Raw genomic sequence first — 20,527 nt, 5'->3', positions numbered from 1 at the left:
GAGGTCCTCCCCACTGCACTGCTGCCTCTAATAGAGACAGTAGTGCAAGGGGGTGCAGGCACAGCCAGTGCTGGGGGGAACCGACTTTTAAGCTGGCTCCCCCCAGCACTGGCTCCTGCCAGCCCCTAGCCTCCTGCCTCTGTAGAAGGCAGCAAGGTGGTGGCAGGCAAGTCCACGGAGCCAATATGCACAGGGAGCTGGCTTGAAAGCTGGCAGAGACAGTAGCGTAGGGGTAGAGGTGGGCAGGCAGCTACTGTGCTCATAGGAAGCCAGTTTTTAAACCAGCTTCTCACAGGCACTGGTTCCTGTGGGACGTGGGGGGAGAATTAGGGATGTAATAGACTCATAGACTTTAAGGTCAGAAGGGACCATTATGATCATCTAGTCTGACCCCCTGCACAGTGCAGGCCACAAAATCTCACCCACCACTCCTAGAATAATCCTCTCACCTATATCTCAGATACTGAAGCCTTCAAATACTTTGAAGACCCCAAGATGCAGAGAATCCTCCAGCTGTGATCTGTACCCCATGCTACAGAGGAAGGCGAAAAACCTCCAGGGCCTCTGCCAATCTACCCTGGAGGAAAATTCCTTCCCGACCCCAAATATGGCGATCAGCTAAACCCTGAGCATGTGGGCAAGACTCACCAGCCAGACACCCAGAAAGTTCTCTATAGTAACTCCTATCATCCCTCCATTGACCTATTTCCCACTGATAATGAATGGTCAATTAGTTACCAAGATCATGTTATCTCATCAAACCATTCCCTTCATAACCCCATCTAGTTTAATCTTGAAACCAGATAGATCTTTTGCCCCCACTACTTCCCTTGGAAGCCGTTCCAGAACCTCCCTCATCTAAATGGTTAGAAACCTTCGTCTAATCTCAAGTCTAAACTTCCTACTAGCCAGCTTATATCCATTTGTTCTTGTGTCCACATTGGTATTAAACTTAAATAATTCCTCTCCCTCCCTGGTATTTATCCCTCTAATATATTTAAAGAGTGCGATAATGTCCCCCTTCAGCCTTCTTTTGGTTAAAGTAAACAAGCCAAGCTCCTTGAGTCTTCTTTCATAAGACAGGTTTTCCATTCCTCGGATCATCCTAGTGGCCCTTCTTTGTACCTGTTCCAGTTTGAATTCATCCTTCTTAAACATGGGAGACCAGAACTGCACACAGTATTCCAAATGGGGTCTCACCAATGCCTTGTATAATGGCACTAACACCTCCTTATCCCTACTGGAAATACCTCGCCTAATACATCCCAAGATCGTATTAGCCTTTTTCACAGCCATGTCACAATGGCGGCTCATAGTCATCCTATAATCAACCAGGACTCCGAGGTCCTTCTCCTCCTCCGTTGCTTCCAACTGATGTGTCCTCAGCTTATAACTAAAATTCTTGTTATTAATCCCTAAATGCATAACCTTACACTTCTCACTATTAAATTTCATCCTATTGCTATCACTCCAATTTACAAGATCATCCAGATCTTCCTGTATGATATCCCGATCCTTTTCTGAATTGGCAATAGCTCCCAACTTTGTGTCATCCACAAATTTTATTAGGACACTTCCACTTTTGGTGCCAAGATCAGCGATAAAAAGATTAAATAAAATTGGCCCCAAAACTGATCCCTAAGGAACTCCACTAGTAACCTTCCTCCAACCTGACAGTTCACCTTTCAATATGACCCGCTGTAGTCTCCCTTTAACCAGTTGCTTATCCACCTCTCAACTTCCATATTAATCCCTATCTTTTCCAATTTAACCAATAATTCCCCATGTGGTACTGTAACAAATGCCTTACTAAAGTCAAGGTAGATTAGATCCACTGCATTTCCTTTATCTAAAAAAATCTGTTACTTTCTCAAAAAAGGAGATCAGGTTGGTTTGGCACGATCTACCTTTTGTAAAACCATGTTGTAATTTGTCCCAATTGCCATTAGCCTCAATGTCTCTAACTACTTTCTCCTTCAAAATTTTTTCCAGGATCTTACATACTACAGATGTCAAACTAACAGGCCTATAGTTACCCGGGTCGCTTTTTTTTCCTTTCTTAAAAATCGGAACTATACTAGCAATTCTCCAGTCAAATGGTACAACCCCTGAGTTTAGAGATTTATTAAAAAATTTTGCTATTGGACTTGCAAGTTCATGTGCCAGTTCCTTTAATATTCTTGGATGAAGATTATCTGGGCCCCCCGATTTACTCCCATTAAGCTGTTCAAGTTTGGCTTTTACCTCGGATATGGTAATATCTACCTCCTTATCTTTAGTCCCATTTGTTAACTTACCATTATCCTTAAGCTCTTCATTAGCCTCATTAAAGACTGAAGCAAAGTATTTGTTCAAATATTGGGCCATTCCTAGATTATCCTTAACCTCCACTCCATCCTTAGTAATTTTAGCGGTCCTACTTCTTTTTTTGTTTTTTTCCTATTTATATGGCTATAAGAATAGTATAGTTGATTAACCAATTAACTGATAAGCAAAAGGTTATAGGATAATGCTACAGACTACACGCATTTCCCTCCCCCTGCCAATAAATTTTTTCTCAGGCAGACCATCAGCCCAGCTCAATCCTGGCTTGCGATGGGTCTGTAACCTACTTCTGCTGCAGCTCTGCATTTAAAGTGTGTTGGAAGACTTGGGTGGGCAGGCAGCCCGGTTCAGTTCCAGCTCGCGCCAGGTCCGGAAGCTCAGACAATCCATTCTAAGCTGCATGACAGCAGTTTCACAGGTGATTAATCAGCCCACCCTGTCAGTCAACGCCATGCATGGAGCCCTGAGCCTTTGACTGGGCAGGACTGATTAATCACCTGTGAAGCTGTGCTGCTGCACAGCTTAGAGAGAGCACTGGTCAGGACCCAGCATGAGCCGGGACTGCTTCAATTCCTGCTCAGGCTGGGTTCTCTGCTGTGTCTTTTCCTATGAAATGTAGCAAGAGCTGCTGGTGGCTCTTATTACATTTCAAGGCAGAGGCACAACAGGGATAGTGAGCGCCTCTTTACCCCCTTATCGACTAGTCAAGCAGTCAATGGAAATGCTATCAACTACTCAATTAGCTGATTAATCAAAATTTAGCATCACTAATACTCAGAAGCAAGCCCAATTTGCATGAAACATGAATGTGCTCTTGTGCTTACGTTACAAGCAAACAAAATTGGGAACTGTACATCAAAATAGGTTATATGTATGCACACCTTATGAAAACAAATGTTTCTGCACAGTATCTCCCTTTCACCAGCACATTATCTTCAGAGCAAGGCAAAAGGTTTGCCCTCAGTTAAAACTCCTCTGTAAGACAAGTTAAAAAAAGAACACATATGCTAACATACGCTTGTGTGTGCATACATTACTATACGGATATTTTAACCATATTTTATGTTTTTTGTAAATAAAACACCACGTGTATTGTTAAAATATCCCTGTTAACTTTGAAAGTAAAGGAAGTTTCCAACTAAAAAGATTATCATCACCAAAATTAATCTTTTTATTAGGAAGATGGCAGCCCTTTCTTCCCTTTCTGGAAGTCCTAGAGAGCACAATACTGGCATTGATTGGTTCCTGATCAGAACATACTTGACTGAGGATACCATTGGAGCATGCAGATTTCATTTTCTAGATCTCAATACCTATCTATCTATGCAGATCTTAATAATACCATCTCACAATCATGCTATGAAAGAGTTTAAATAATGTGAAATAATGGAGGAAATATTACTTGACTTATCCTTTTAGGCAGTAGCATGCTTCCTAGAGCCTTACAAAAAGCATGAGTCAATCATCAACGAAGACCTTAATTTACAAAACTAAAGAAAAGGCTACTGTATGAAATCATCCCACTGTGCTATTTGAATTGTTCAAAAAGTACTATTGGAATGGTTTACATTTAAAAAAAAAAAAAATCTGTATTTCACCTTTAAGGTGACTGCACCAAAACAAAAAGAAGACTTTGCAATTATGATCTGTGGTGCCAAACAGGAAGTTCTTGTGCAAACAAAACGTCCATTAAATTCAATTTATTAGAAAAGCACATACTAGTTGATTTGTTTCAGATTCTATGTTGTCAAGGAAAGTTTAGAGAAACACAAGTAAGATTTTTCACAATACTTTAAATCCATTTCCTCCTCTACCTCTAGATTTCTAACAAGCAGTACATTCTCCCCAAAAAATCAGAATAATTTTGCACAATAATTTCACCATCCATTTTTCCTGTTTCATTGGAACCATAAGTGATGATATCTAAAAAGTGCAAAAAGGATTTTAGATTTGTCTTAAAACAGGGATTAATGTAAGAAGGAATTGTAACTCTTGCCATGGCTACTTAATCTCAGAAAGAAATTTAATTGTTTAGACCATATCACTCTAGTTAGAGCTGTTGCAAAGGAAAGTACTCTTTTTTTAGTTAAAAATAAAAGTTAAAAGCAGACAAAAAAAACCCTTACCTTTTTAAAAACCTTTCCAGAGGGCTGGATTTCATCTTCCTCTTTTAAGACTTCACGTGTCCCTAAGAGTTTTTTGTCCTTAAATTTAGTTTTAGCATATTTGAAAACTTTGTCGAGTGTGTCACATCCAGGATATAAAACTGAAGCTAAGCAATGCAAGCTGTTCACAGACCTGTAGGGACTTCCAGATTTGTTTGTCACTGGTTTAGCTTTAATTTGCTTTGATTTTGCTATGGTCTGTCTTGAGCCAGATAGTAGGTACCATGGAATGTAGGTTATAAATGAGTACACGAATATCATAAAGTTTATTAAGTGCAGAAGAACAGGATTGATAGTATGCTTTAGCTTCATTCTGCCAACTTGTGAAGGCTGTAGATCAACAGGAGAGTTTGACAAATTTGTTGATTACATGTAGATCAGGGATGACCTGAAAGAGAAAGAAAAGTCCATTTGCCATCCATTCAAAAACATGTATTTAGCATTTTCTAATGAAGAGTTACCAAAGCAGTAATTTATATATTTAAGAGTTAATTTATGCATTTAAGCATACACAACATTTAAAAACTACTTACTAAGTCATCTTATTCTTCACTTGATTTAATCAAATTTCCAGTTCCAATTTTTAAATAGATGCACCCACAAAAACCGAAGACACACGACCCAACCACGTCAGAATATGATAAAATTCTGTGCGTATTTTTTAACCTGCTGAGACAGGATGTTTGCCCTGCACTGGCCCTTGAAGGGGCTGAGAGTGAAGCCCAGCTGGGGACAATATAAAGAAGGACTCTTGGAGGGAGGAGAAGAGACCTGACTGCTGCTCTGGCTAGAGAGCAGTAGGGACCTGACTGCCAGAGAAGCGAGAGATTTCCTGGAGATAGAGCAGGGCTGGGGAGGCTTTGGCCAAGTAAGCCCCAGGCTGTCAGGCCTGAAGCCTCGGGGGCTGTGACAGGCAGCCATAGTAGGCAGGGCTGTGAGAGGCAGCCTGGTAGGCAGAGGCAGCAGTCCACACACCCACTGCCAGTCTTCCTCTAGCTCCTGCCTCCAGATCACACTGCAGTCTGTACCAGCCACACGTCACTGGCAAAGGGTGTGTGGACTTGCTGCCTATGCCTACCAGGCTGCCTCTCATAGCCCTGCCTACCATGGCTGCCTCTCACAGCCCCCAAGGTTTCAGGCCTTTCAGCCGGGGGCTTACTTGGCCAGAGCCTCCCCAGCCTACCATGTCTGCCTCTTGCAGCCTAGCCTATCATGGCTGCCTCTTGCAGCCCCTAGTAAGCTTCATGCCTTGTAGCCTGGGGCTTACCTGGCCAAAGCCTCCCCAGCCCTGCTCTATCTCCAGGAAATCTCTCGCTTCCCTGTCAGTCAGGCCCCTACTGCTCTCCTGCCAGAGCAGCAGTCAGGTCTCCTCTCCTCCCTCCAAGAGTCCCTCTTTATATCGTCCCCAGCTGGGCCCCCATTAGCAGAGCTGCCTCAGCTGGGCTTTACCCTCAGCCCCTTCAAGGGCCAGTGCAGAGCAAACACCCTGTTACACCTGCAATCTTCAACTCCTTCACCTTTGAACTATCAACCTACTTAAGTCTGTGAGGAAAAGTAGCAACACCACTGATTTCACATAGTGATCAATAGATACATCAAATTAAGATGTTGGCCAAGTCCCTATGAAATCCTACAGCAGGGGCCAGAATATTTTTGCAGTACAGCCCAGGAATCCGAGCAGCCCATGAGGGGTGTGTTCATACCTGTCCCCCAAGCCTTACCTCTTCCCATCACCAGGAGTGGCCTAGTGTAGGGTGGCAGCAACCATCAGTCCTAAACATAACCGTACCTTAATGACATTTGGAGACATGACTGAGGAATTAAGATAGTGATATAATTAGAATTTTGCTCTATGGACAGACTTAAATACTGCCATGGTTGCAGTCAAGTGTGCCTAAATTTCAATCAATAAAGTCCCCATTGTGCCTAAATCTCTACTGTGGGTATAGATGCAAGTACCAAGAGTGTCTGACACTTGAACACCTAGCTCATGCCCAAACTCTAGCAGAATTTTCAACACAGGCGTTGCTCTGGTCACCTTTACAGTAGGGCCCAATTCAGTAGGAGGTTTTGGAAGCCACTTACTGGATCAGGCCTCTCACAATATTGTAGTGTCCTTCTTACATTTAGCCCCACTGTTAAGTTGGGAACCACTGCTTTGTGGTCCATGGACCTCTGATAGTCTGAGATGGTACTGTAGGGGGTCCACAGAAAAATTAAAATTAATGTACAGTGTATAAACACAGATGTATTTTAATTAATAAATATTCCTATACTGTTTATTATAAATATACATTAAATACTTAGTTCCATGATCATGTTATATGTCACCCTGCTCTCTCCATTCAAAAGTTGTGGGAAAAGTTTAGTTGGGCTAGCAAAAATAGATCGGTGGATCAAGACAGGGATTCTGAAAAGAAAAGAACTGGGAGACCATTGTGGAACATCAAGTTCCACTTCAAAATAAACACAAAGTAAAATGAAAACACAAAAATATAGCAATGTATAATATTTTTTTACTCCTCAAAAAATAAGGAGTAATGTTAGTTCGAACCAAGAGGTTTGGTTCGAACTAACACGTCCCAGCGCGCACTTCCTGGTTCAAAACAGCTGTTGAGTGGAGTAATGCGCCGGCAAGATCATGCTAATGAAGTACGGGATATTTAAATCCCCACTTCATTAGCAATTTCGGTCGCCTACATTTTCATCCCTAGCTCGAACTAGGGAGAAAGTGTAGACGTACCCTGAGTGATCAACTCTAGTACAGTATAGAATTTTTGTGCTTTCTTAATGGAATATCACCACTACAATTTGATAACATCTTCCAAAAGGGAATAAAAGAGTATCTATAGTTCCTTTCTGAAGAAAGGATGGAAGTATATTTTAGTGATCCTACTATGATCTCGTTGCAATATGGAAATACTTGCAGAAGAATGATAAACTATGACAGAAGGAACTTCTTGTTGGCAACACAGATTTGTCACCTTCCTTGCATGGCTGAAAGGTGGAGAGAAAAAAAAAAAACTAAGATACTTTCACTCCTTTGTTTTTCTTCAACAATTTTTCTCCCACACTGATAGGGAAAGGAATCTCAGGAGGGGAATTAAATAAGTGCTCTGTATTTGAATGAATAAACATGACAACATTTTCAGCACAATGAGATTAACACACTCCAGAACAGATCTATATTTGCATTAGCCATATAGGCCATGGACCCTTTGTCTTGTAAGCAAAAAAGTCAAAAAAGCTGTCAGAGGGAATAGAGAAAACCCCCACATCAAGTACTCCTGCAATGTCCACCTTGCCACTGAAGAAAACATGGATCACCAGCGAGTCTTGAGCAGATGGTCATATTTATAGGTAAAGCAAACAGATATTTATGTTCTCTCCACTGGAAAGATATCTGAACTGTTATCTCCTACCCAGGAATCACCCATAAGGGTATGTTATAGAGCGAGCACTCCTTCTAGCCAGATTAACAGCAATTAAGAAGGCCTTACAGAATGCAATCCAATAGTCAGAGGAGATATGGACCTATACCTTTCCGCTAATGTATTCAGAATGATAGCCTAACTGTTCATTTACACCAAAACTCAGGCTCCCAAGACTCTGAAAGACATTCAGTGAACAGAGCATTTTCCCCATCATCAAATGTACAGGTGGACATTTCTCAGGAGACATCAAATGCTTGTAAGTTCCTTATGTGTGGATAATGATGTGGGAGAAGGAAAAAATCCAGCTTCTCTATGAAGAGGCAAAGTTGAATTTCTAAGACTAGCAATTACAGTCTCTTCCCGACTTATGAACCGGTTACGGACCAAGCAATTGGTTGTAACTCAGTTCGTTCGTAAGTCGGACCCCATAAAGTTACACGCGACTGCGCTGTTCATAAGCACGGATCGCGTTCGTAACTTGGGGTCTGCCATTTACAATAGCTTCAGTCGTAACTGCGAATGGTCGACCGTTTGCAACTCGGGGACCAGCTGTCCGAAAAAAACCCCCAATCATCTTTTTATATGTAGATTCACCAGTTCTTATATGAATTTTTTTCTTATCTTCATGCAGTCAACCATAGAGGAATACGTTGCTGTTTTTACAGAAAAATCACCTCTCCCCCCCACCCAAGTAGATTTTTTTAAATGCTCAACAAAAAACACTCTTATATTCACATTTTAAAAACTGAATACAAGATTATTTTCATTAAGATACAAATATCTGTAGATTAATGTGTTCTGTAGAATACAGAGACTAAATTTTGCATATGAACTATATGTCAGTGACCCTTTAACATTAGATATTCCAGAAATTCAATGTAGGAAAATGTAAATAAATATTCAGCAGCTGCTGTATATATAAAGACCTACTACAAGCCAGACCATCACATTTTGTGTAGGACTGGTTCCAAAAATCTGGCTATGGAGTAAGAAAAAGCCACGTTGATCCTGGAGTGGTCAAACTGATTCTGGAATCAGATCCTGATTATTAAGTATGAGATGCAAGATAGCTCAGGAGCATCAGTATAAATCTTTGAGGAAAAGCTGCTACTAAGAAGTACACAAACATTGCAGAAAGCTAGAAATAAGCATGTTAACGTGCACACACAAAATTGCTACACAGTTGTACATGATAATTTTTTGATGGAGCAGTAAAACGTGAGAATGGGAGGAAACTAGAAATCTCCTCTGTTCTCTCTTTCACTCCTCCAAGTCAATGCAAGTCAGGCATATTTATTCTGGATCTAGGGCAAATGGGACTGGCAGTTTCCAGAGCTGATCCTTCCTTCTTGGGGTATAATCTGTGATTTGACCTGGTGATCTACTTATCATGCTAATACTATTCTACCCTTTACTTTCAAAAGTAAACTTTTGTGAAATGAGAAAGAAAGAAATCCGTACAAAAATGTGTTTACTAACTGATCTGCTTATCCTGTAACAACAACCACACTAGAATACACATGAGCGTCAAGAAAAAGAAACCTTATGCAACTTTTCATAGTGGCAGGTAAAGATGTGAAAGCCACTGCCGGATGCTTCAGTCTCAGCTTATCCCAGAGGTGCTGTCACAGGCAAGCGTGTGAAATCTACAGAAGAAAAATCCCAATTAAATAAGGCAATTATAAATGCATTGGAATTGTTGGACTTTCACCCAAATAACTTCTGTAGCTTAAGGTCTGTAATTTTCCAAACAATGCTACTCGTGTTGCATAAAATAGCAATTGAGTAATCAAATGTTTTCAAAATTTAACAAGAAGATTTACAAGTAGTTATTGGCTTGTTTGACTCAATATGCTGATTGTCAGATGTGATATCATAATGGCAATACAAAATGAAACACAATTGCAGTGTGTGAAAAGACAGACCAAGGAAATACTAGATTACAATTGTTTCTACAGAGAGACTAGAAGAATCAGGAAAACCAGTGATGCTTGTCTCAAGAATTAGAGGTTTGGGGGTTTTTTAAGTTCAAGATAGAAGCTTTACCTGGTGTTGCGTGGGTCATTAACTCAAATAATTTTTGTTTTTGGAAAATAAAATGAAATAAAATGCTACATTTAAATTGTTGCTCTGGGGTGGAGCTAGGGATGACGGTTTCAGTATGCAGGTAGTCCAGAGAGAAAGAGAGGTCCAGGTCCAGGTTTGTCTGCCCCTGCACTCCCCAGCCAGGGTGAGGAATGCAACAAACTGGTGCGCTTTCCCCTCACTTCCTGATGAAGGAGAATAGTCAGCAATGTTCCAATATGAATGAGAGGAGGGGGAGCTTCAGCCCTTCCCTAATGGTCATGTAGGGGGTGCGAGAACAGACCCAGCTAGCCCCTTTCACCTGCCTGGTGATTCTGTCTCTTTTCAGTTTGGTTTTAGGTGAAGCAATCCCATTCCAGGCATATCCCATTTTTTCCAGGCACAACCAAACCCTTACTTCAGGATTTAATGCATCTGAGAGTACTAAGAAATTTGGCAAATGTCATTGCGGAGCCTTTGGCCATTATCTTCGAAAACTCGTGGAGATCGTGAGAGATCCCAGATGATTGGAAAATGGCAAATGTACTGCCCATCTTTAAAAACGGGAAGAAGGACAATCCAGGGAACTACAAACCAATCAGCCTTACCTCAGTGCCCAGAAAAATCATGGAGGGGATCCTCAAAGAATCCATTTTGAAGCACTTGGAAGAGGGGGAAGTGATCAGGAAGTCAACATGGATTTGCGAAGGGCAAGTCCTGCCTGACCAACCTGATTAGCTTCTATGATGAGGTAACTGGCTCTGTGGATATGGGAACGTCAGTGGATGTGATATACCTTGACTTTAGCAAAGCTTTTGATACAGTCTCCCACAATATTCTTGCCACAAGTTAAGGGAATATGGATTGGACACATGGACTGTAAAATGGATAGAAAGCTGACTAGAGTGACAGGCCCAACGGGTAGCGATCAATGGCTCGATGTCAGGTTGGTGGTCGGTTTCTAACAGAGTGCCCCAAGGATCTTTTCTAGGACTGGTTTTGTTTACCATTTTTATTAATTACCTGGATGTGGGGATGGATTGCACCCTCAACAACTTCACAGATTACACTAAACTGGGAGAAGTAGATACGGTAGAGAGCAGGGATAGGGTCCAGAGTGACCTGGAAAGATTAGAGGATTGGACCAAAAGAAATGTGATGAGGTTCAACAAGGACAAGTGTAGAGTCCTACACTTGGGATGGAAGTATCCCAAGCGTTGTTACAGGCTGGGAACCAAATGGCTAATTAGCCGTTTTGTAAAAAAGGACCTGGGGATTACAGTGGATGAGAAGCTGGATATGAGTCAACTGTGTGCCTTTGTAGCCAAGAAGGCTAATGGCATATTAGGGTGCATTAGAAGGAACATTGCTAGCAGATCCAGAGAAGTGATTGATTCCCCTTTATGCGGCTTTGGTGAGGCCACATCTGGAGCATTGTGTCCAATTCTGTCCAGTCCACTACTGAAAGGATGTGGACGCATTGAAGAGGGTCCAGCGGAGGGCAACCAAAATGATTAGGGGGCTGGAGCGCATGACCTATGAGAAGAGAGTGAGGGATTTGGGTTTGTTTAGTCTGCAGTAGAGAAGAGTGAGGGGGGATTTGATAGCAGCCTTCAACTTCCTGAAGGGAGGTTCAAAGAGGACGAAGAAAGGCTTTTCACAGTAGTGACGGATGATAGAACAAGGAGCAATGGTCTCAAGTTACAGTGAGAGAGGTCTAGGTTGGATATTAGGAAAAACTATTTCACTAGGAGGGTGGTGAAGCACTGGAATGGGTTACATCGGAAGGTGGTGGAATCTCCATCCCTAGAGGTTTTTAAGTCTCGGCTTGACAAAGCACTGGCTGGGTTGATTTCGTTGGGATTGGTCCTGCCTTGGGCAGGGGGCTGGACTTGATGACCTCCTGAGTTCTCTTCCAGCTCTATGATACCTTGCTTTAAGATATGATAAAAGGAAGCTGCATACCAAAGTTGGTGGTCCTAGCTCTTACTATTTAAGAGGCGTCTTGGACAGACAGACAGATACACAGACAAACAGACATACAAACTCTCAAATATATAGTAGGCTAGGTCACATGGACTGCAGTCTCCAAACCAAGGACCACTTCACTCTGCTTAACAAGTTACATGTGTCAATGAATTTATTTTTAACAACTGTTTAAGGTAATTATGCTGAAAGTTCTCATTTCTAGTGTCTCTACTCTAGCTCCACTTTTGCTGAATCCACTGGGAGACTGTTTAAAAAAGCTAGAACACGGAAATCCCACAAATTCATAGAAAAATTTCAAAGATGGTCACACAAGTACAATTTTGGGGTCAGTATACATTAGCATGAATGTTCATAACACTTTCAAATTCAGTGAACCTTGTGAACAAAAAATCATTTGCTTTTTATTAATATTCACAGAAATTAAAGGGATTGAGATTATAGGTTTTATTTTAAAAAGCATTTGAATACTTTTTTAAGTCGCTTCAGGGGATAGCCAAGTTACTTGAAAAACTTTAACTTGAAAAACTTAAACAACAAATAATCTTACAGAACCTTAGACTAAGAAAACTTGTAGATGGTATCATAAGCTTTTGCGGGCACAACCCACTTTTTAAGTAATTAGTCAAGGTAATCAAGTCGATATAAACACTTGTAATACACAAATTTAAATGTAAAAAAAGTTTGTCTCCACTAGCTTCCATCTGCATTTTCTCTGTCTCCTTTCTTTCACTGACCTCTACCATATTTCAGCACACTCATAAAAATCCTCCATTCTAGCTGTTAACCAAAATATTTTAGGTGATTTCCAGCAAATTATTTACTAGCAAGAGGGATGCAGTGAGAAGCAAGATATACTACTGAAATCATAATTTATATTAGCAATCATTTAATTAATGATTACTCTGATACTTCACTCAAACCTATTTTACTTAAACCTAATTATTAAGTTAACATATTAAGAATAACCTCATTAAGTATCATCAGTACAATATTGTCAACACTTGGAATGATAATTTCCAAGTGGACAGATACTTGAAAACTTGAGTTTAATGTTTTGAGATGGGAACAGAGATTGAGAGATGACTGTAGTCACTCATCAGCTTAAATTCTTTTAGTCTGGGAAGAGAGGGGAAGCAAAACTGCATTAGGTGGTTTTTTCCAGTGTTTTACATATAACCATCACTGCATTAGCTAATGCAATTTTTACACCAACCAACCAATTTCAGTCAACAAGAAGTTAAATTTACTGTTTTACTGAACTTTTCAAGATGTACAGTCAAAATCCTGGCTTTAAATTTCTCATTTTGGACTTTAAATATATTCTTGCTTAGCTCACAGATTGTCTTTTTGGTTAAATTTTCATGTGGTCTCTATTTTCCAGTCAATATACACACACAAGCAGGAAACAGATACAAAAGTGACTATCGAGCTACATTTTACCAGGGAAAGTGCTCTAAATCAAATGGGTCTCTAGATGTCTTATAGAAAGACTATTTTCTCAAAATAACTTTTCTTATTTAAAAAAAAAAAACCCGCGCAAAGTCAAAACATTTTCTCGAGACACGTAGCAAAACCTTCCTCCCAGAAAATGAAATATTTCGTCCCTGTACTTAAATGATAACCTGGGGCAGGGTCCATTTTCCTGAACTCTGCCGCCAGCACAGCCTAAGTGAAAGGAAATTGAAGGCAAGACGCAGCGCACACCTCGGAACTAGAAACCGGCAACGGCGTCAAACCACGCTCCTCTCCACAGCTAGGGAGGATCACTGACCCCCAGCCTCTCTCCTTCCCACCGTTCTCCGGCTCCCCAACGATCGTCTACCCTGCACTCCCTTAAAAGGTCTGTGCGCTTCCGCCCGACCTTACCTGCGATCCTCTCCCGGGCAGCCCACTCGCCTTCCCCCCACACGCCCCCGCGAAGTCTGGCAGGCAGCTCCTACTGCCATTCATTCAATGGGGAGCGGGGTTAAACGCGGCTCTAAGCCGGCCAGCGTCTCCGTAGCAACGGAAAATCTGCTTTGTGACGCGTTCACACACGCTCTCTTCCCTCCTGTCCCCGGGCCCCCACCCCACTTGTGACCCAGACAAAGGCAGTTGGTCTTCCTTATACCTTGCTGCTAACGCGCTGGTGCTGGCTCCATTCAGTTCTCCTCAGGCCCCTCACTTTCTCGAGGAGCCCTAGCGCCTCCCCCATCTCAGTCATTTCCCTGTAATTTCTAGAATGCTGCCACACTCGTTTCTGGATCCTTTCAGTACAGGAACTCCGATTTCTCGCTTTCGCCCTGGCTTGTGCTGTTCTGCACGGTGCCTCCATTAACAAGTGATTTCAGATCCTGGTGAGGGTAATGAATGCCACACTGAAACCAGCAAACTCTTCACCGTTTTTTAAACACGGCTTTAACATTAATTCCTCCACAAAGTCTGGGATAGGTCTGGAAGTTTGTGGCAAAGCAGGGAATTGAACTCAGGTCTGCTATTGTTTATTGATGCTTTGTCCTTAGTGCAACATACCCTAACTTATCACCGAGCTTAGGAAATAGAAGACTGCTAAAGTCACTTCCAAAGAAGAATAAATGCTTTCAATGTAGGTTATTAAGATTTATCTAAAACCCTTTCCTAATGGCGAGTGCACTCTGAAGAGCAAGAAATGATCTGCCATCAGGAAGCTACCTGGCTTTCACTATCCCCTCCAATGTGGCAGTCCTCACAATGGAAATATTTCTCCATACCCTGCAATCCCTACTTTCTCATTGCAGGATCTGAGCTAAATACATGGTTTTCCCAGCATCATGTGCATGCATGTGAGAAATTATTAGTTTACATAGGAAAAGGTACATACAAAAGGATAAAAGTTACTCCACAGTTGTTTTTTCTAAGGATATTAAAACCAGTCTTGCACAGACAGATATGTTCTAAATGTCCTCAGCTAGCAAAGAACAATTATATTTACTCATTTTGGTGCAAGATTAATGTGTGTACCTGCATGTGCAGTTCAGCAATTGTAATTTGCTTAATATTAAAAAAAAATCACTAAAAACAGCACTGGCATCTCATGGTCACTACTTTCATGATATAAACTCAATGTATTGTTGCTGAGGATAAAGCCATTTCTACCTCAGTCTTTCCAGCAAATCTCATAGAGAGAAAAGCCATGAAATAGTGGAATTGGCTGAACCATTAGAGCAGCAGTTCTCAAACTTTTTGGCGTGCCCAGAGCATAAAAACAAACTGGAGCTTAAAAAAAAAAAAAAAACTTACATATGCAGCTATAATATAAGGGGGTGTATATAACTGGTAAGAAAGTAAATATTAAATCAAAATAATTAAACAGATAAAGGGCTTTAACTTTATTTAAACACATTTTGGTACACTAAGTAAAATAATTAATTTATGTCCAAAACGAAAGGTTTCAACATTGTCTTTATGACAGGTGGGAAGCTCGAGGCTTTTCCCTGCTGGACAAGGTTTCCTCATTGCCTTGCCCCCAGCCAAGGGGACAGGGACAGGGAATGGTAGTGGAGCAGCTTGTTCCCACCACAAGCTGGATTAAGCCCACAAGACTCGGGGGTTCCCACTCCCTCAACCAGAAGTCAGCGCTGGTGATCTAACATCATGGGGGGTTGGAGAGATTGTGGAGTTGAAGCGCGAGTGCAGGTTCCCAGCTGCAGGGGGCGGTGAAGTTTGAGAACCACTGTGTTATGAGAATATCAAAAACTAGCACCGCCACTTAGATCTTGGTAATAGAGGCAGCCAACCTGGTTAATTTTCCCTTACTATAGCACAAACAAAAGGATCATGAAGTTCTATAGCAAACAATTGTCAAGAAAACAAATAAATCTGTTTATCAGAGCTTTTAATATATCCTACATGAAAGTAAAGTACAGATCCTCTAACCAAGGAAAGAACAATCTGTTCTGCAACATTCCATCAACATTTCTAATCTTCAAGGTTTCATTCTCTGGTTTCTATGAATGTACCAATTATTTTCTTGTAAAGTGGTTTTACGTGACCAGAAAACCCAGCCTGGCAACCAGTTATCTATGGCAGTTTGGCTTCTACTCACACTTCAGTGATTAAGCTCTTTTTGGAACTTTCATGTATGCCAGCTGTACTAAAAATTTCTATTGTGTAAGCTCTTGTGTAGAAAGGACATAGGCATTTTTTACCATCCAAAAAACTATTAGAGATAATGATAGAAACAAATGCACCCATAGGGGGATACAAACTCCCATAATGGATCAGAGCCCAAGTTCATCAACCTGTTTCCAACAGTAACCTGCAGCATATGCTTCAAAGAATAACACCTACTACTTATATAGCATTTTCTTCTCAGTGGTTCTCAATTGCTGCATAATTTTCAATGTTTATCCTCCTAACACCCAGTAAGGCATCTAAGTATTAACCCCATTTTATAGATAGGAAACTGAGGCACTGAAGCTAGATAATTTAACCAATGGAAATTTGGGACAAAGCAGGGAACTGAACTCAGGTCACCTAACACAAGGCTAGTGGGCTAACCCCTGGATATAAGAGATAGTCAGGAGGTAATTGTGGAATATCCTATTCTCAATATTGGCTCTCACCTTGATTTCTAATCACCAGAGACTGGCTTAAGCCCTGAAACATACTGGATAAGTCTACACTGCAAGGCTTTTGCACAAAAACGGTCGGTTTTGTGCAAAAACCTGCAGAGTGTCCACACCTCATATGCGCTTTTACGCAAGTAAATCAGCAATAAAATGGCAGAACAGAGGGCTTTTGCCAGTGTAGGTAAAACTTCTACGAGGCGTAACTCCCTTTTGTGCTACAGCTATTGTGCAAAAAGGCAAGTGTGAATGCTCCAGAGGGGTTTCTTGTGCAAGAAACCCCTATGGGAAAAAGCACAGGTGCTCTGATGGCCATTCTGTGAAGAGAGCGTCCACGCTGCATGGACACTCTTGCACAAGAAAGAGTGCAAGAGTGTCCGTGCAGCGTGGATGCTCTCTTGCACAAAAGCACATCACTTTTGCGATGCGCTTTTAGGGATGGACATGCTCTTGCACAAGAAGTTTTTGCACAAGAACTCATCCGCAAAAGACTTCTTGCGCAAAAACCTTGCAGTGTAGACGTAGCCAAAGTGTATCCCTTCCAAACTATTACCAAGTATCCAGAGTTAATATTAATGTGTCAAATCTCTTTTTAAATCTTCCTAAGTTTGGCCTCAACTTCCTGTAGAAATGAGTTTCACATGACAATAACTAGTGAAAAAATATTTCCTTCTATCAGTTCTTAATTTGTCATCTTTTAATTTAATTAAATGTTCCCTTGATGTTGTGTTATAAAACAAGGATAACAGAAAACCCTGATTTTTTCCCTTATATATATTTATATACTTATCATGTTCCACTCTAGTTACTTTTTTGAGCTAACACCATAAAAAAAACCACAAGATTTTCTTTGTGTAGAAACACCACAATTCAATCAATTTATTCAGATGAATCAGCAACTGTTGATCTCCAAGTGTAAACAAGAACAAATCCATGATTAGCCCAAGTTTCATTAAACTGATTGCTGATATTTAAAAAAAACCCTACCAAAAGAGTGCTACTTCTAAGCTTCAAAGAGAGCTTAGAACATTCTACAAGAAGGATGATCCTATGGTTATGGTACCGGATTTGGACTCCAAGATCTGGATTCAATGCCAAGCTCCTGCACATTCTGCATAGATAACCCTGGGAAACTCACTAAGGTCTAGGTTTTTAAAGATATTTTGGTGTTGCTATGCTCAGCACTGCAAAATCCCAAGTGACAAAGGGTCTGATCCTTTAGAGAGTCCTAGTGACCTCAATGTGTTCTGAATAAGGCTTTCCTGATCTTTAAAAAAAAAAAAGAAGAGGGGGCTAATATTTCCCTACCTCATACGGGATATTTTGAGGATAAGTTTGTTAGTATTTGTAAAGTATTCAGATATTACAATGGTAGGGCTTATATAAAAGGAGAGAGAAAGCTAAATATAATAAGCATGAAGATAGCTTACTGGAAAACAAAGAATACCTCCAAACTGAGCCAAAAGTCCTTTCAACATTTGACAGAGGCAAAATTTTAGGGTAAGGTGCAAGTTTTATTTCTGAAATTGTGGCTAATTAATAGGGAGAGTAAGCAGCTGGCTTCTGTTTTTACTTTGTATCTTGTCCCTCCTTCCTGGGGTGTTTTTTTTTTTAAATTCCATATACTAATGTTTTTTGGTTCTCTGTGCATTTCCTGTTTCACCACTTCCCCTACTTGTCTACTTAACAGAAAGAGGAGGGGCACTTCTTTTCCTCCTGTCTGCTCCTCCCTCAAGTAACCTCTTAGGCCAAGACTGCAAAATGAATCACTGCTTTCCCTTCCAGTTATACAACAACAGCTTTACTTCCCCAGTACTGTGAGAAGAAAGCAGACTCAACCTTTATAATCAAATGCTGTTGATCTGCCACTACCTTTTATAGCTGCCTGTGCAGAGATGAGGCAAAGGGCCTAAACCTCTCGGCAAAGGCTTCAACTCCAACTGTACTCATACTATAATGACAAACAGCAGTGTGTCAGGGATGGTAGTAGCAGTGCTTTAAGTGCTGCTTTCCTTCAAAGAAATTTTTGTAGCATGGCTGTAAGAAATAGCATGAACCCAGCTAGACCAATATTGCAATAATGGCATTTTTTCTTAGTGCAATTGCACTTTGGACCCATCTATACCACAAAACACTTCTCCAGTGTAGGCAGGATCCCAGATACACAAAGATTTCAATGAACATACCTCTGAAATAAATAGAAGAAATTCACACTTCTTACAGGCAAATACTTCAGTGAGTTCATAAACTTTTTCTACCTACAAGTGGGATAAGTGGGGTGTGATGTGCAGAATGCTCTGTGCCTATACGGGGAGGAGCAGGGCCACAGAACAGCTTGTTAATGTGTCTGCGGAGAATCTTGTCTACACAGCTCCATGAAGCTCTCACACAAACTCTTTAATCCTTCTCACAAGGTTTTTGGGGAGGCCAATCTTTTGCTGTCCTCTGCAGTAGGACACTTTCCCATACCAAGCCACCAGGCAGTGGTCTGGTGTCACCGAGCCACAAATCATTGCAGCATAACACCCAGATTTATGGTCATATTCAATCAGCATTCACTCCCAATCACTCTGGCTACGTCTACATTGGCCCCTTTTCCGGAAGGGGCATGGTAATTTTTGAAATCGCAATGGGGAAATGCGCGGGGGATTTAAATATCCCCCGCGGCATTTAAATAAAAGTGTCCGCCGCTTTTTTCCGGCTTTTAGAAAAGCCGGAAAAGAGCGTCTACACTGGCCCCGATCCTCCGGAAAAAAAGCCCTTTTCTGGAGGATCTTATTCCTACTTCCGGAAAAGGGGCCAATGTAGACGTAGCCTCTCTGTGATTCAGAGAAGACTGATATCTCATAACATATGGCAACCTGAAGGAAGGAGAAGGAAAAAGCTATTAGAACTCTTCCCAGGAGGTCATATGTGCCAGACACAGCATGTGCTGGACACAGCAGGAAGCAGTCTCCCCCTTTCCTTCTGCAGACTCCTGCCTTAGCTGGCCCTTTTCCATGCCTGCCTGCCTCCAGACCGAGTGCTCCCCAAAGCTCCCCTGAAAACTCTGCACTTGCTGTAAAGTGTCTGCTTTAAAGAAAACATTTGGCCTTGCACGGAACACATCTCCATTGTATTAATGGAGACCTTCAGTGTAGGCTAAGATTAGGGGTAGGCTTAACACAATGCATCTCCTGTAATGTCTGCCCCTGGGACTGCAGCTAGCTCAGTGCATGTTTTCCCTCTTCCAGCATCTGTCTACTTGGCTCACATCCACAGGAAAAAGCAGATTAAGACATGTTCCGGGAGTAGATGGACTGCATGAACTCCCTCGTGGAGGAGATTCTGGCAGAACACATGGAATACCAGGAGAGAAGAGCTGCCAGGGAGCAACAGGTAAGACCATGTTTGCTTCTCTGGGCACTTTTATGGAATGGCTGGCTTCATGCCTGAAGAGGGCCCCCTCCCAGAATCCCATCTGCCCCAACAACAACCTCGGCCCCACCTCCCCCAACCTCGTGGCTTCCACTCCCAGGATTCCTGAGGCCGCCAGGGCCCCAGGACACAGGAGGTGGGGACTCCAGGGCAGCTGTTCCCTCCAGGACTTTGGGAGGCAGAAGGCAGTCCCACTCACATTCCTAAGCCCCCCTCCTCCCTTTGGGTTCCTACTTCTTTCTTTTCCCTGCTGTTTTTCCCAAATAAAAACTCCTGTTCTTTGAAAACGGTCTCTCTACTGCTTCAACTGCAGGATTGGGGTAGGGGATTAAAGGCAAACACAGGGAATGCGAGTATCAGAGGGGTAGCTGTGTTTGTCTGAATCTGACAAAGTGGGTCTTTGCCCACGAAAGCTTATGCTCCAATAAGTCTATAAGGAGCCACATGACTCTCTGTCGCTTTTACAAGGAGTGCAGGAGCAACTTGTGGAAAGCCATGTGGAAGAGTCTCAAAATTGGCCATGCTGCTACTTCCTCTGTGGTTTTCT

At 41.7% G+C, this 20,527-nt stretch overlaps 1 protein-coding gene across 13 annotated transcripts in view; it reads right to left on the bottom strand.

Annotated features, from left to right (window-relative positions):
* ACSL3 (acyl-CoA synthetase long chain family member 3) overlaps window positions 1–20,527 on the bottom strand; it is an 88,261-nt gene that overhangs the window by 56,160 nt on the left and 11,574 nt on the right. For 2 of the 13 annotated variants that reach the window (XM_075937547.1, XM_075937548.1), the window contains exons 2-4: window positions 9,467–9,570; window positions 6,576–6,684; window positions 4,452–4,878 (exon numbers count right to left, since the gene is read on the bottom strand). In XM_075937547.1, coding sequence (XP_075793662.1) covers window positions 4,452–4,802 — 351 coding nt within the window. In that variant the 5' untranslated portion in view covers window positions 4,803–4,878; window positions 6,576–6,684; window positions 9,467–9,570. Of the gene's footprint in view, window positions 1–4,451; window positions 4,879–6,575; window positions 6,685–9,466; window positions 9,571–13,681; window positions 13,706–13,843; window positions 14,000–20,527 lie in introns of those variants that run through there. The other 11 variants (XM_075937544.1, XM_075937545.1, XM_075937552.1 and 8 more) reach the window with 8 other exon arrangements.

Source organism: Pelodiscus sinensis, chromosome 10 (assembly GCF_049634645.1).
Source record: "Pelodiscus sinensis isolate JC-2024 chromosome 10, ASM4963464v1, whole genome shotgun sequence".
In the NCBI taxonomy this organism is placed as follows: Eukaryota; Metazoa; Chordata; order Testudines; family Trionychidae; genus Pelodiscus; species Pelodiscus sinensis.
This window is presented reverse-complemented; position numbering and strand designations above follow the sequence as displayed.